We start from the raw sequence: 17,107 nt of genomic DNA, 5'->3' as shown, positions 1-17,107 counted from the left end.
TTTTTTAATTAATTTTTTGATGTCACTAAATAATTATTATTAAATTAATACTGTTTTGGTAGTTATAAAATAATAATAAATATATTGTCATATTTTTTAAAACTTTAAATCACAGAAAATTATTTGAGTATTTTCTCATTCCTTTGAACATACTCACTCTCTTGGTTATCCTCAAATTCATAGTGTATTCTCTACCCCAACATTAGGTAATTGATTTTCTTTAATTAAACTATATCTTTGTTGTTCAAAGTGACAATTTGATTTGTTGATATAGAGTGTTATGGATGACACTTTCTTTTCTATTATCCAAATATTATGAGCAAATATATTAATTTTCAATGATTTTTTTATTAACATTTTTTTTTGTTTGAAGAAAATATTTCTTTTGATCAATTAATATGTGTAATTACTTGCCCAAATAAAGTAGTTATATATATTAGTTAAGATTCCATGAAGTGTGTTAATTAAAAATATGCATGTTTAAAATTATTTTCCCAAAAGGTAATAATTTCGACGTGTATACTTGTTGTCGTTTTTGGTTTGAATCAAAATATATGTCTTAAGAACTTATTTTCCCAAAGGTAATAAAATTTTAATTTATATATGTTTTTTTCTTTTACACTTCATGAAAGGAGATCGCATGTGTATTGTATTCTCACCCCAAATGAGAGTTTATGATGACCATCTTGCCTCTATTTATATTTTCTTATTGAATTTCTCATAATTTAATCAAGTTGTTTATTTTTGTATTTATAGTCTCTTTTTCTATGAACAACAATAATGATTTTATTCAACTTCTGACAGAGTCCAACTACAAGAAATTGAAACAAGATATAGAATTTAGTTTGGGGATAATGGACTTGGACATATGCTTGCTAGAAGATGAACCTGCTTCTCCTACTGATTCAAGCACTACTTCCCAACGTAGTCTCCATGCCCAATGGGAAAAGTCGAATCGTCTTAGTCTTATTGCCATGAAAAGAAATATTCCTGAACATCTACTGAGTGGCCTGCCAGACACTAAAAAGGCCAAAGAATTTTTCATTGCTATGGGGAAAATGTATGACACTGATGAGAATGCAAAAATCAACTCTCTTTTGGATGAAATACTTAGCATCAAATATGATGAATCTAAGGGAGTGAGAGACTTTATTATGAAATTCGTGCATTTTGCAATCCATGATCAAAAATTGCTAAATTGATCTACCTAACGATTATATCATTCATCGTGCTCTTAATTCTCTTCCCGCATCTTTTAGTCACTCTAAAACATTACATAACTTATAATCAAACCTGGAGTGCCAATGATTTGATTTCCAAGTATGTTGATAAGGAAACCAAGCTTAAAAAAGAAAAGAATGAATCTACTTATTATGTTTCTCAACTCAAGCCCAACAAAGGAAAATGGATGTTAAAAAATTCCAAGAATAATGCTTCCAAAAAGAATGATAATGGAAATGAGCAAGGAAATGGTCAGCGAAAGGAGGATACCAAACCGAAATACACTACTGTGAAGTTTTTCTTTTGTGACAAACGGTTAAGGTTGGTGCCCTAAAAGCACGTAAGAAGACATTTTTTATTTATTGAAATAAAAGTACAATTTTATTATGTTGATTATTCAAATTATTATTTGAATAATTTATATATAAATATCGGAAAATTCCATATTCATTTAAGAGAATATGATCTTGTATGAAGAGAATTAAGATCATATATAATGAATAAAATAGTCAACAACATATTAAAGTACAGAATCTTTAATGAATGGTTGCTAATATAGTTTACGACGCATATCAGATGCAAGTAATCTAGATTCGAATTACTGATATGGATATACATCTTGGTAAAGGTACTTTATATAATTGAGATTATATATGACATGATCGATGTGAATTAATTTCTTTATAAACTTACTGTTTGTCATAATGATTTAATTCATATCTTAAAAGATGATCATTTGTGGATTACTCTAAATCCTGAGTGGTCATGAACTCATGTTCATGTTATTGGATCTTTTGATTCATTCGCTAAGGTCTCTTAATATAATGAGGCTAGTGACATTTGTTTTGAAGATTCAATATCTTGAATGGTTGGGAACATGATTAAAAAATAATAGAATCCATACTTTCCTAACGGACCGATTATTGGTTCCCTTAAGGGTTAGTATAGGCACTGAATAGTTATTGAGCTCAAATCCAAAATATGATTATAGATTAATTATTCATTGGTGAATTAATGGTACTTAAGGAGTAAGAGGTAATTAGAAGAGTAAAATGGTAATTCTTGACCAGCTCTAATTAGCGAACCAATAAATGGAGGACAGGACTAGATATATTGATTATATCAATGGACTGCAAGAGAATACTCTGTAAATATAAGAGTGGATTCCATATTTATAGTGGAGTAATAATGGAATTAATAAATAAGATAATTTAATTAAAGAGTTTAATTAATAGTTTGGTTTATTGGAGCTTAGTATTATAGGTTCATGGTCCCCGAGTCGCTTCTGTCCTACATTGTCAAGGGTAAAGATGTCACAAGCAAGATTAATAGAGAAAATGACTAAATTGCAAAGGAATTAATTTTCCAGGGCTAAGTGATAATTATGTAGTAATTATGAGTAATTAATTAATTAATTGAATAATTATTTTTTATTAGAAAAACTTTATATTAGTTGAAATTGCTATTAATTAGTGTTTAGATTAATATTAAAGAGAATTAAATATTATCTTGGTATAAGATAACTATTCAAACTGATAACTTAAGATAATGTTAGATTTGAATTAACTGATATTTATTTTGAAATAATATTTATATTAATTTTGGAATAAATATAGTGTTTTAAATTTAATTAAACAAAAAAATAAGAAAAATTAGGGACACAAATAAGTGGTACATGCCAATCAGTGTGCTTGCACATTGAGTGGCGCCACTTACAATGCCACGTGTCCCTGAGAATTGAATTTTGAATTTCAACTATTATTTGTTTATTTAATTATTGTTTTAATTTGATCAAAATAAAGATATAACTGATGAGTTAGAATTAATAACATTAAAAGAATTAAAATTGTTTTATTATCTTTATATGTGTTTAAAAAGATACGACCTTTTTAAGTCAGTTGAATTAGACGTGTCAATCATATCGATAGAAATTTTTCTAAGCCTAAAAATTTATAGAACTCTCTACAACATTTTCTCTTCTCCAAACTCCCTAGATCTCATGTGTTCAGAACATCTAGAGAGCCTAAATAATCAAACCAGTAAATCTTACGTGCCCACACACGTCCTTTTATTGTTTGAGGAATGACTTGGAAGACTAAGGTGCGAGTTTTCATTGGATAGGAAGATCGTTTGATTTTACAAAAAGACCAAAGGACTCTTGATATGCTACAAAAGGTAATCTTTTTCTATTTTTCTGTGTAGATTTAATGTATAGATATATGTATTGATCCTGACTCGGTATTGATATTTTTTTTAAAACCACCACCCCTTCTGCTGCGTCCCTGATTTTATTCAAATTAATACCAACAATTGGTACCAGAGCGGTCTACATATATGTATACTTTAAATGTTATGTGGTTTTTTTTTTTGTTGCATTTTTTTATATGTATGATGATATGTATATTGAATGACTGGTTTTGTTTTATGAAATTATGGTTGAATGATGGGACGTTAATTATATTGTACTATTGGGTTAGGAATTGAATTTAATTTTTTCTTAGATCTTGTGTAAGCCATATGGGGCATAGGATTTTTTGTAATTTTATTTGTGAAATATTGCTATAAAAATTTTGTTCACAACGATAAAATAAAGAAAATGGACTCAAACCATGCACCACCAAGGGCACATGGCCCAAGCACCGTGCCGCGAATTAGCTCCCTAGCCCCCAGACTCGCGCCATTGCGCCTCTTAGCCAGCACCATTGCGCCATGCACGTTTGTGCGTTGTGCATTAGCTCCGCAACACCCAACATTAGCACCGCAGCGCTCTATGAGGCAGAGGCCTCACCCTAGCTGGTGCTTAACAAAATCCCTATAATTTTGCTAATTATCTTTTATTTAATTGATTTTTTTAATTTTTTAATTTGACAATTAATTATCTTATTTTATTTTTATTAGATGGTTAAGATTTTTTTTCTTAAGTTTGATTAATTATTTGAATTTAATTTTTTAATTATTTAAATTTAACTAAATTAAAAGATAATAAAAAAAGGTTATTTAATTAAAAAAAAATAATTAGAAAATTAGTTTCTAATTAATTAATGGGCCTAATAAATTTCTAAAGATTATGAACATGGACCAAAGAGAAGGAGTAGCAGATTAGAGGTTTTGTAATTGACTGGAAGCCCACTTTGTAATTTAAATTTCTATTTTTTCAAGGGTTGTAAAATTTAGAAATATCCAATAGCTACTCGGTTCATCATTTCTTATTTATTTATTGTATTTATTTAAATAAATGTTAATTAATGTTTGATTGATAACATGTTCTTACATTAGCCCATTACATGCCATATATGAAACCCCACAAATTTTGAATTAATCATGTATCTCATTTAGAAACATGATTATCTAGGATTGTCCTAAATGTTTATGTGAATTATTTTGGTGAAATCAATTGCATGTAAACTACTAATTCTTAAATTAGTTAAACTTGGTAAATCACACCACAATATAAAGGCAATAGTTAATATAGGTCTTTTAGGATAATCAACTTTATTTAAAAAAATGTTTTAGTAAATTTTGATGAATGTAATGGGTAATTATTCTAGATCACTTTAATTATAGAAACATGCTCTTTTATAATTGTATGATTTTATAATTAATTACATTCATAGGGTTATAAATGAACTAGTAATTAATTTGGAATCAATTGATTAGTTTAATAATCACATTTATTCTAAAATAGTGGGTGGGAGAGGGTTGACATCTCAATTTGACCTATGGTCTCCATTATTAGTACAACACCGTGAAATATGATTAGGGTCTCCATAAAGGTTTGTTTCCATCCCCCTAAGGAAGGTTTCTGGTCATATTAATATCAAGGTTGGCTTCTTACGAAGATAGGAAAGAGTGATATAATTTAGGTTTAACCAACCCTAAGGCAACATTCTTTAAGTTAAGTCATAAATTATGAAATAATGGGTTACACTCACAATGATACAATTAAGCTTTTGTAGCCGATAATTGTATCTTGACCAAACAAGTGGTACCTTCTTTTTAAAAGAGAAAATATGAGTTATTTTGAGTTTTAAATAATAAAGATAAGACTGTCTCATAGACTGTGTGAAATTAACTTGACCGACCTTAAGGCGGCACTTTAATTGTCGGGTAGTTTTATCGTAGAATAGTAAATGTTAAGCTTATGTGTTTTAATTATTGCATTCATGCATCATGTTTACTTTCCAAAATTATTGATATTTATATCCAAATTATAATATTTTTGTATTTTATTTCTTGTAGTAATGTCAAACATGGGCAATCTGATTACTGCTTTACTTTCACTTGAAAAACTTAATTGTGATAATTTTATGAGATGGAAATCAAATCTAATTCTGATATTGATTTGTGAGAACCATAAATTTGTCCTAATTGAGGAATGTCTTGAAGAGCCCGCTATCACTACTTCGAAAATTGTTTGTTACAAATATGATGCCTGGATTCAATCCAACAATAACGATAAGTGTTACATGCTTGTGAGGATGAATGATGTTATCTTTTGAGATAATGGAATCTCTGCAGGTCATGTTTGGGCAGCAATTTAATCAAAGTAGACATGAGGCTTCTAGTACCTACATGTATACTAAAATCTAGAAAGGTGTTTTTGTGTGTGAATATGTCTTAAGCATGATTAACGTGATGCATGAAGCATAAATGCATGGGGTTGTCATTGATGAGCGTACTCAAGTAAGCATCATACTTGAATCACTCACTCCTGCTTTCTCTGTGTTCACTACCAACTACATTATGAATAAGTAGGAATTCAACATGACCTAGTTGTTGAATGAACTGCAGACATTTCAGTCTCTTAACAAAAAAATAACTAAAGAGGCAGAGGTAAATGTCATTGAAGAGTCCAAGAAAGGACAAGAGTTCAAGAAATCAAAGACGACACTCAATGCCAAGGAGAACAAGAATGACATTAACTCCAAAAAGAAGGAACCAAAAGGAAAGTGTTTCCACTGTAGAGTTGTATGCCATTGGAAGAGAAACTGTAACAAGTATCTCGCTGCGCTGAAAAAGAAAGGTAAATCTGATTTACTTGTACTTGAAGCTTGTATAGTGGAAGATGACATGTCATCTTGGATCATTGATTCTGGAGCCACTAACCATTGTTTGTTCTTCTATGCAGATACTTGAGTCATCAAGGGAACTTGCTGATGGCAAGGTGACTATGTGAGTTGGAAGTGGAGCGTTCGTGTCAGCAAGAGCATTAGGAACAATCCGTTTATATTTTGGGAATAATTTTCTTATTTTAAACAATGTTTATTTTATTCCTTGATTTTCTAGAAACTTTGTTTAAACAATGTTTATTTTATTCCTTGATTTTCTAGAAACTTTGTTTATTTATCTATGGTGCATGAATAATGTTTAGATATTTCTTTTGATAATAATGTTATTGTTATTTCGAATAATGTTTTCAAAATTTGTATTGTTGAACAAACAAACAGACTATATATGCTTAAGCCAAATGAACGTTGACTTAATGACTATGAGTTATTTAAAGTAGCTAAACTGAAAGGTAACAAAAGACAAAAAGTTTCTAAAGAGGATGACACATATTTATGGCATCTAAGACTAGGTCATATTAGTCTAGAAAGAATAAACTAGTTAACAAAAGATTCAGAGAACAAACTGTTGGAACTCTTCTGGATTGTGAATGACTAAACGCCATTTCTTAGCGAAAGGCAATAGAGCAATGGAACCATTAGAGATTGTACACATCGATGTGTGTGGTCCAATTAATATAAAAGTTAGAGGTGGCTATGAGTATTTCATCACTTTAATTGACGATTACTCTAGATATGGCCATACTTACCTAATGCTTAGGACATTAGAGACCTTTGGCAAGTTTAAGGGCTTCAAAGCTGAGGTTGAGAAGCAGTTAGGTAAAACTCTTAAGATGTTTCAATAAAATCAAGGTGGTGAATATGTGGGTCTATAATTCAAAGATTTTATGCTGGAGCATGGTATTCTATCCCAACTCATAGCAACTGGAATGCCACACACTAAATGATGTTTGAAAGAGAAGAAACATGACCTTGTTGGATATGGTCAGGTCTATGTTAAGCTACTCATTTCTTCATCTCACATTCTAGGGTTATGCACTTCAAACGATGACTTACATTTTGAATGCACTCCCATCTAAGACGATAAACAAGACACCACTAGAGTTGTGGAATGGTAACAAACCTAGTTTGTGCCATTTCCGCATTTTGAGTTGTTTTTCTCATGTTCTTAGACCTACATCAGGGAAACTTGACTCAAGGTTTGAGGTGTGTATTTTCATGGGCTATGCTTCAAAGACACGAGATGGTTATTTCTATAGTCAAAAAGACCAAAATGTATTTCTTTCCACAAATGCAACCTTCCTTGAGCATGACTATATGACTAACTATAAACCTCGGAGCAAAGTAGTTTTGGAGGAACTCATAGCTGATCAAATTCCATCATTGTTATCATTAAATGATAAACGAGAAACCAAAGAACCCATTGTTCCTAAAAAGGAAGCCCCAGTGCAACATCGTAGTGGGAGGATTGTGAGACAACCTATTTGCAATGAACATGAGGCACACTACCTTGTTTCTAGCACAAACAAGGACGACCCATTGATCTATAAGGAGGCAATAGAAGACCGTGAAAAGGAAAAATGGAAAGAAGCCATGAACCAAGAAATGGAATTGATGTATTCTGATTCTCTCTGGGAACTTTGTTGCAAAATTTTAGCTATGCAAGTGCACACAGTCGCAATTCGTAATAAAATGGTAAAAACCAAGTATCGTCATCAAGGACTGATTTATCAATTACCAATCAATCAATCTTTTTAATTCTATTTGATTAAAAAATTTCAGAGATTTCAAACAAAGAAGAATACTAACCAAGAAAAATGAAAATTTAAACAAAATAACAGAGAAAATAAAATTAGGACAATTATGATCCTCTATTTTCCACCCTTTTATTTCCTAATGCAAGAATTATATCCCCTTCTTCCTATTCAAGAACAAGTTGCAAAAACAATTTATAATCTGGTTAAGATTTATAAAATTCAATCTAAATGACAACTTCCTATATTTCTATGGTAAGTTGAATCATGAAGAAGGCATTAAACACGCAACTCAGAAAAATAGGCAAACAATTTACATACTTTCGTTCTAAATTGAATTTGCATCCGAACAATCAAAGCATATCAAATTTCACTTTTCAGATTTCAATTTGATTCATGAAATAACAATTAGAGGTGATCAATCAATAATTGCACAAGTGATACAAATTGTAAGGAATTGAAAAAGATGAAGAAGAACAAGAATTCTGCATTAATCAATAAAAAGGGTTTCCAAAAGATTCACATGATAGCCCTAATGAAGAAATTAGCCCATAATATTCATTCTAGCAGTCATAGAATTCAATTACAAACATGAAACTAATAAAGACACATGAAGAAAACTCAAGAATGAATCCTCCAATGGTGTCCTCCACTCTCCGCCGTCGTCTCCCTCTGTTCAGTACTCCAAAAACGCCTGCCTCTCTCTAATTACTCATCATTTTTAACCTAATCCCTGTTTTATTCCCCTCAAATGACTAAAAACCCCTTAATTAAAATCTACGTTTTTTTCTTTTTCAGGCGTATCCTGCGGTCGCAGGATGCCATTCCTGCGGTCGCAGGAATGCTCTAAAACGTGAAACTCCTCTAAAGCTGCGGCCGCAATACACACTTCCTGCGGTCGCAGGAATGCTCTGGAAAGCAAAACTCCTCTGAAGCTGCGGCCGCAAGACACACTCCCTGCGGTCGCAGGAAGTGCTCCGAAACACAATTTCCACCACTTTTTGTCATTTTGTCTATGTTTCCACCATGTTTCCACACCTAAATCATCTAAGTCCTTCGATACCTGAAAACACATCGAAACAAGCGTAAAATAGAACAAAAACAAAACAAACACCTAATACTTTACCTGAAAAACACAAAGATAAATGAGTCTAAAACTCACTTATCAAGCTCCCCCAAACTTAACCTTTACTTGCCCTCGAGTAAAGAACTCTAAACAAACCTAAAAATCTAAAACAACTAAACAAAGACAAATCAAATTGACAACGACAAATCAAGCCTCCAAATTATGTTTGTCATGCTCATATAGTTTTCAGAAAATCCAGCCATCATGATAATCTAGAATTTCGATCAAAATATTTCTTCAACTCACTCAATTCCAAACAAATATATGTTCGCCTGATCATGATCAATAAATAACATGCATTTGAATCTATTTAAACTTACCAAATTACTCACCACAAACCATCAAATCTTATTATCTCATATGCTTGCATCACTTACTACTCTCCACTAATATAGACAACACATGCTCAAGAATCAATAGGGCTTTTATAGCTTATAACGATAGGCTTAGGCATGGGTAGACGAGATGTCATTTAGGCTCAAAATTACCATAAGCATACAAACCATACAAACCACACTTGATATCCACATTACAGTTCACAAACAATCCCAGTATTTCCTTTTTTTTCAAGATTGAGATAATTCACACTTAGATTTTTTATTTTTATTTTCAAACTACACTCCCCCAAACTTTTTTTTTATTATAATATGTTTAAAAGGAGTGTAGTTTACTTTCAATATCTTTTTATTTTTTAACAAGTCTCAATCTTTTTATTTATAACACTCCACAATACACCCAATTACAAAACCAATCCCCCAATCATCATTCACTTGTATGCTCACGGTAATCATTCAAGGGAAGGAAATATAATAACATGTTTAAAGTAAGCTCAAAATAGGTGTCAAAACAAAGAATGTAACATTAGGCTCAAAAAAGACAACTAGGGATTAAATTAATCAAGGTTGGCTTGAAAGGCTCAATCGTTCCAAAAAAATCGCCTAAATCATCTTCCTAAGTATGCATTGTCTATGATTTCGCCTCAAGTAGCAAGCAAGTTCTAAGCATAATCATCCATCTTTCCTTAAACCAAAATTGAGCAAGCAAAAATATCATCAAATGCACGAGATTTATCTACAAATCATGATCAAGCTCTCACATATTTAGATAGACCCGAGAAACTCAAAGAAACATTCGACCAAGCACACAGATTATTTCAATTTTATGGCTTTCATTTCATCCAACTATACAAGCAATCCATTAAATCATCATCATCAGCTAATCATTATCAACTTGATTTATCAGACACTCTAAACACCCTAAACAAGACACAAACACCCTAAACAAGACACACATAAAAGACAAAACATAAAAGACAAACACTCAAACAACAATAAATTCCTTTCCCCCAAACTTAATCTAAACATTGTCCCCAATGTTTAAATAAAAGCTAAGGAAAGGAAACTTACCTGACTCAGGAAGAAGGACCGGCCTCGTCATCCCCCTCAGGTGGAGGATACACGAAATTAGGTGGTGGTGGAAATGGTGGAAATCCACTTGTGTCTATGCCAAAATGAGTGGCGAAAGCTTGGTTGTAGGCATATTGGTTCTATGCCACACCGACAATCCACAAGTGGTGCTGCTGAAACTGTGACACTAAAGTGACCAACCTTTGGTTGGCATTCTGAGGTCTTGGTGGTGGACGAGCAACCTGCCTTGAAGTACCTGCACTAGGATCAGCTGAAAAAGTTTTGACCTTGTTAATCTTAACCAGATCATAAACTAGAGGGGGCAATTTCTCCTCTAAGTCATTAATGGGGACCCCTGCTTGCAAACACAAACTAGTGATGAGGCTAGGAAAATAAAGCCCTACATAACCAGTGACACAACACTCATTTAAATTAGCAGCAATAATGTTGCCAACATCTATGGATTTCTTGTGTACAACAGCATACAACAATACGGCTTTACTAGGTGTGACAATGGTAAAGGATTCGGTGGGTGTCATATTTGAACAAATAAAATACAACCACACTCTTTTCTCCCTAGTCAATAAGTTGAAGGGAAACCCCACTCGATGAGTGCCATTGAAGGTCCATTCAGTACCTGGCGGGGTTAAGGCTTGCAAGATAGTGTCCCAAGTACTCTCCTCACAAAGTTGATCCTGTAAGTCCCTATATTCATCATGTTCTAAGGTAGGCAATTTGAAAAATTTATTGATATCACTTCTGTGAAATTTCACAATTTTGCCCCTAACAATTGCTTCCCAGGTATAATCATGATGAAAAGCATTAGCATAAAATTCTCTAACAACAGGGATAATAGCAGCAATTGGAGGTGCACAGAAAACCTCCCTCTTATGGGCTCTAATCACTGATGTATACTCCTCAGGGACAATAAACTCATCTTTCCAATTGGTAGCAAACCCTCTCTCTCGAATGAGGCTACGCTCCTTAACTTGAACGTACCTAGAATTGGCTGTTGGGTTGACAAACCTAGGCACGTCCTCAAAATTTAGGTCGTCCTCATTTTCTATGGGCAGGGGTGGTGGTTGACATTTCTTAGTTTTTCCTGTGTTAGGGCGTTTTCTACTGGTAGACATTATGACTCAAGAACCAAAACAACCCAAAAGAATGCACACTCCACCAACAGTTTATTCAAGGGTACCAATTGCACAAGTGATAGCGATATTCAATTTATAAAATTACCCACTCAAAACAAGCTCAAACAAGGATCAATTCCTTCAAATTTCAAAAGCCCCAAATAGACCCCTTATAATAAGGAAATGACAAAATTCTCCAAATTAATGGAAGACCCAATAAAATTGAACAAAAAAATAAGCAATTATAGTTCCCAATTTCACCAATGTCAAGTCAATTGCACAAAATCATACAGAAAAATTCAGACCCAAAATTAGGTCAAAATTTCCCAATTGCAAAATCAAGGAATCTTAAGACACATGCAAATCCACCAACATGCACAATTGTTTCAATAATATCTTAAAAATGCAGAAATAACATATATTTATCAAACACTACACAAAATTTCGGATTCAAGAGATTAGCATGAACAATTTTCTTAAGAACACAATGTAGAAATTAAAAGGAGAAAGAGGGAGGAAACTTACAATGGTAGATGATAATGGAGAGAGAGTGAAAATGAGTAGAAGAGAGTGATACTTACAAAACCTTGGAGATGGCCTAAGATTGCTTCTTGAAAAAATTTGAGAGAATGAAAGAAGAAATGCATGAATGAGAGAATTTGATTTTTTTTTTTTGTTGGGAGGAAAAAGAAGAGAAAGTAAGAAGAGAATGAGAAGGGGAAGAAATCTGATGAGAGTATATATTAATATGTATAGATTTAATTTTTTTTTTATAACATGAAGAATACGGGGTCCTGCAGTCGCAGGACACCATTCCTGCGGTCGCAGGAATTGTCTCATTTGGCGTGCAGCTCTGGACCTGCGGCCGCAACATGCGCATCCTGCGGTCGCAGGATTGCACCCATTTTTCCCAACTCTCTGATATTGCAGCCGCATAAGATGATTCCTGCGGTCGCAGGATTGCTCTATAAACCACACTTTCATCATTTTTTTCATTTTTTTTCACATATTTCACAATGACAAAACCATGATATTTACAATAAACTAAAATAAACCAAAATAAAATAAAATTGTCTCAACTAAAATTGCTTTAAAAAAATGAACTTGGGATGCCTCCCAATGGCGCTGTCGTTAACGTCATTTAGCCGGACGCTGACCTCCTCTTCAGAGAGGCTTCAGAAGGAGGATAGACTTTGCTTGATCAAAATTTCCACCCAAGTAAGGCTTCAATCTCTGACCATTGACCTTAAACGAATCACCTGAGTTGCCCTGAACCTCCACAGAACCATAAGGAAAGACCCGGACAATAGTGAATGGTCCTGACCATCTTAACTTCAATTTGCCAGGAAAAAGTCTCAGTCTTGAATTAAAAAGAAGTACCTTCTGCCCTAGTTGGAACTCTTTCCTGACTAAGTTCTTGTCATGCCAAGCCTTTGTTCTCTCTTTGTAAATCTTGGAATTTTCATAAGCCTCATTTCTGAACTCATCAAGTTCATTCAGTTGCAATGACCTTCGTTCACTAGCGGCACTCCAATCAAAATTCAACTTTTTCATGGCCCAGAATTCCCTATGTTCCAACTCAACTAGTAAATGACATGCTTTACCAAACACCAACCTGTAAGGAGACATACCTATTGGAGTTTTGAATGTAGTTCTGTAGGCCCAAATCGCATCATCTAACTTCTTCAACCAATTTTTCCTCGAACTGTCAACGGTCTTCTCAAGGATACTTTTGATTTCTCTGTTTGAAATTTCAGCTTGCCCATTTGATTGAGGGTGGTAAGGCAAAGCTTTTCGGTGATATACTCCATAACGAGCCAGTAATGCATCAATTTCTTTATTCACAAAGTGTTTCCCTTCATCACTAATAAGAGCTTGGGGAGTGCCAAATCTAGTAAAAATATGTTTATGAAGAAAATTAAGCACAGTTTTACCGTCATTGGCTCTAGTTGCTGCAGCCTCCACCCATTTAGATACATAATCTACTGCCAATAGAATATATTCATTGTTGTAAGATGGTGGACAGGGCCCCATGAAATCAATGCCCCATACATCAAACAGTTCCACTTCAAGAATCCCCTGTAGAGGCATTTCATTTCTCCTCGAGATATTACCAGTTCGCTGACATCTGTGACAGGTCTTGACAAAAACATTGGCATCCTTGAATAATGAAGGCCAATAGAAACCACTTTGTAATACCTTGGCTGCCATTCTGGATGTACCAAAGTGCCCACCACATTGTTGATTGTGACAATGGTTAAGAATGGACTGCATCTCTTCATCAGGAACACACCTTCTGATAATCTGATCAACACAATGCCTATAGAGAATAGGCTCCTCCCAATAGTAATGTTTAACCTCAGAAAAGAATTTCTTTAATTACTGCTTTGACATTTCAGGAGGCACAATCTTGGCTACCAAGAAATTTACTATGTCAGCAAACCAAGGGACAGCTAAATTCTCACTTACCCCAAACAGCTGTTCATCAGGAAAGTGATCATTGATTTGCACTGCTTTCTTATTTTCAGTCTCCTCCACCTTAAGTCTAGAGAGGTGATCAGCTACCACATTCTCGCTGCCCTTCTTGTCACGAATTTCCATGTCAAATTCTTGAAGTAAAAGAATCCATCTAATCAGGCGGGGCTTGGCATCTTTCTTTGACATCAAGTATTTAATGGCAGAGTGATCAGTGTAGACAATCACTTTGTTACCAATCAGATATGGTCTAAATTTATCACAAGCAAACACAATAGATAGTAACTCTTTTTCTGTAGTAGCATAATTTAGCCGAGCATCATTTAGAGTCCGACTAGCATAATAAATAGACCTGAATACCTTGTCAATTCGCTGTCCCAAAACTGCCCCCACTGCATAGTCACTAGCATTACACATCAGCTCGAAAGGCAATTCCCAATTTGGAGCTATCATAATTGGAGCAGAAATAAGCTTTTCCTTCAAGAAATTGAAAGCCTTCAAGCATTCATCATTAAAGTCAAAGACAACTCCATTCATAAGCAGATTCTAGAGAGGCTTGGACACTTTAGAGAAATCTTTTATGAATCTTCGATAGAACCCAGCATGACCAAGAAAACTTCTAACACCTTTGACTGAAACTGGTGGAGGCAGCATTTCAATGGTAGAAATCTTTGCTCTATCTACCTCAATTCCCTCTCTCGAAATTTTATGACCAAGAACAATCCCCTCTTTACCATAAAATGCCATTTCTCCCAATTCAGCACCAGATTTGCCTTCTCACAACGATTCAACACGTTCTCCAAGTTACCCAAACAGAGGTCAAATGATGAGCCAAAAACAGAGAAGTCATCCATGAATATCTCAATACACCGTTCTACCATATCTGAAAATATGGCCATCATGCACCGCTGAAATGTTGCAGGGGCATTACATAGTCCAAATGGCATTCTCCTGAAAGCAAATGTGCCATAAGGACATGTAAAAGTTGTTTTCTCTTGATCCTCTGGTGCAATAGCGATCTGATGATACCCTGAATACCCATCCAAGAAATAGTAGTAGCTATGGCCTGCCAATCTGTCAAGCATCTGATCAAGGAAAGGCAAAGGAAAATGATCCTTCCTTGTTGCCTTGTTGAGCTTGCGGTAATCTATACAAATCTGCCACCCCGTTACAGTTCTCGTTGGGATGAGTTCATTGTTCTCATTTTTCACCACAGTCATACCACCCTTTTTAGGGACCACTTGCACAGGGCTCACCCACGCGTTATCAGAGATTGGGTAGATCACCCTAACATCCAACCATTTAAGAATTTGCTCCAGTATGACTTCTTTCATGGCTGGATTGAGTCTTCTATGGGCCTCTATGGATGGCTTGCTATCCTCCTCCAATAAGATTTTATGCATTACTGTCGATGGGCTTATTCCTCTAATATCCGCCAAGGTCCACCCAATGGCCAATTTATGCTCCCTTAAAACTCAACAGTTTCTCCAATTCTATCTTTGACAGGTCAGCTGACACAATGACAGGTAAAGTTTCATTCTCTCCCAAATAAGCATACCGCAAGTGGTCTGGGAGAACCTTCAATTCCAGCTGTGGTGGCTGCTGAATGGATGTTAGCGGTTTATCAGGCGCATCTGCTAATTCTTGAAACTTCTTCCAGTATGGCAAGAAAGAGTTGATCCAGTTTACACAATCTCTTATCTCAGAATCATCATCATCATCGACCTCATCACCCAATAATACTGCCTCTAAGGCATCACTATTCATCCTTCTCTTCGAGACTGCCTTCTCTATCACATCCACACTATAGCAACTGTCACTAGCCACCGGATACTTCATGGACTTGAAGACATTAAAGACCACCTCATCTCCTTGAACTCTAAGCTTAAGCTCTCCTTTGTGAACATCAATAAGAGCTTGGCCTGTGGCTAGAAATGGCCTACCGAGAATAATTGGTACATTCGTATCCTCCTCCATGTCCAGAACGATAAAGTCAGCTGGGAATATAAACTTATCCACCTTCACAATAACATCTTCAATAATACCCCGTGGATGTGTCACCGATTGGTCTGCTAGTTGTAGAGTGACAGTTGTTGGCTTTGCCTCCCCCAAGCCAAGTCTTCTAAACACAGATAAGGGCATCAGATTGATACTTGCCCCCAAATCACATAAGGCGTGCTTGCATTCAAACTTGCCAATGGTGCAAGGGATGGTGAAGCTCCCCGGATCTCTCAGCTTTTGGGGTAACTTCCTTTGTAAAATTGCACTGCACTCTTCAGTGAGTGCTACAGTTTCATAGTCCTCCATCCTCCTTTTCTTTGACAGAATCTCCTTTATAAATTTCACATAGCTAGGCATCTGCTCCAATGCCTCAGTGAAAGGAATATTTATATGCAGCTTTTTAAACACCTCTAAAAACTTAGAAAACTATTTATCAAGTGTAGTCTTTCTAAGCCTCTGAGGGTATGGAACTCGAACTGGCTGCTAATTAACAATTGGCGGATTCCTTTCTGAAAGCTGGTGGTCTTCAGTAACCTCAGCTGGATCAGACTGTTCACCCATCTCTTTATTCTGAACCACTGCCTGTGGAGGTCTAGGCTGTTCAATTTGCTTCCCACTCCTCAGAGTAATTGCCTGAACTTGCTCCTTAGGGTTGACTTCAGTATTACTGGGCAAATTTCCCTGCGGTCTATTATTGAGCATATTGGCCAACTGCCCAACTTGTGTTTCCAGATTTCTGATAGAAGATCAAGTCTCTGTCATAAACTGAGTTTGCGTATTGGTGAGGCTCAATAATGCAGCTTGTAGTTCATTAGGCCTTTCAGGTGGAGCTTGATTCATTGACTGTTGAGGCCTAGGCTGTTGTGATGAAGAGGCTTGATGCATAGGTGGCTGAGGCATGTTGTTCTGAAATTGGCCCTGAAAC

At 34.9% G+C, this 17,107-nt stretch overlaps 1 protein-coding gene across 1 annotated transcript; it reads left to right on the top strand.

Annotated features, from left to right (window-relative positions):
- Positions 1-767: 767 nt before the first annotated feature.
- On the top strand, positions 768-1,202 carry LOC133832545 (uncharacterized). Its single transcript, XM_062262873.1, has one exon. It carries the CDS (start codon positions 768-770, stop codon positions 1,200-1,202), a length of 435 nt encoding a protein of 144 aa, XP_062118857.1.
- The last annotated feature ends 15,905 nt before the right edge of the window (positions 1,203-17,107 follow it).

Source organism: Humulus lupulus, chromosome 1, assembly GCF_963169125.1.
Source record: "Humulus lupulus chromosome 1, drHumLupu1.1, whole genome shotgun sequence".
Lineage (NCBI taxonomy): Eukaryota > Viridiplantae > Streptophyta > Magnoliopsida > Rosales > Cannabaceae > Humulus > Humulus lupulus.
This window is presented reverse-complemented; position numbering and strand designations above follow the sequence as displayed.

Excerpts from the sequence above, each read along its gene's own strand:
- LOC133832545 (XM_062262873.1), top strand. The coding sequence starts at position 768 with ATGAACAACAATAATGATTTTATTCAACTTCTGACAGAGTCCAACTAC.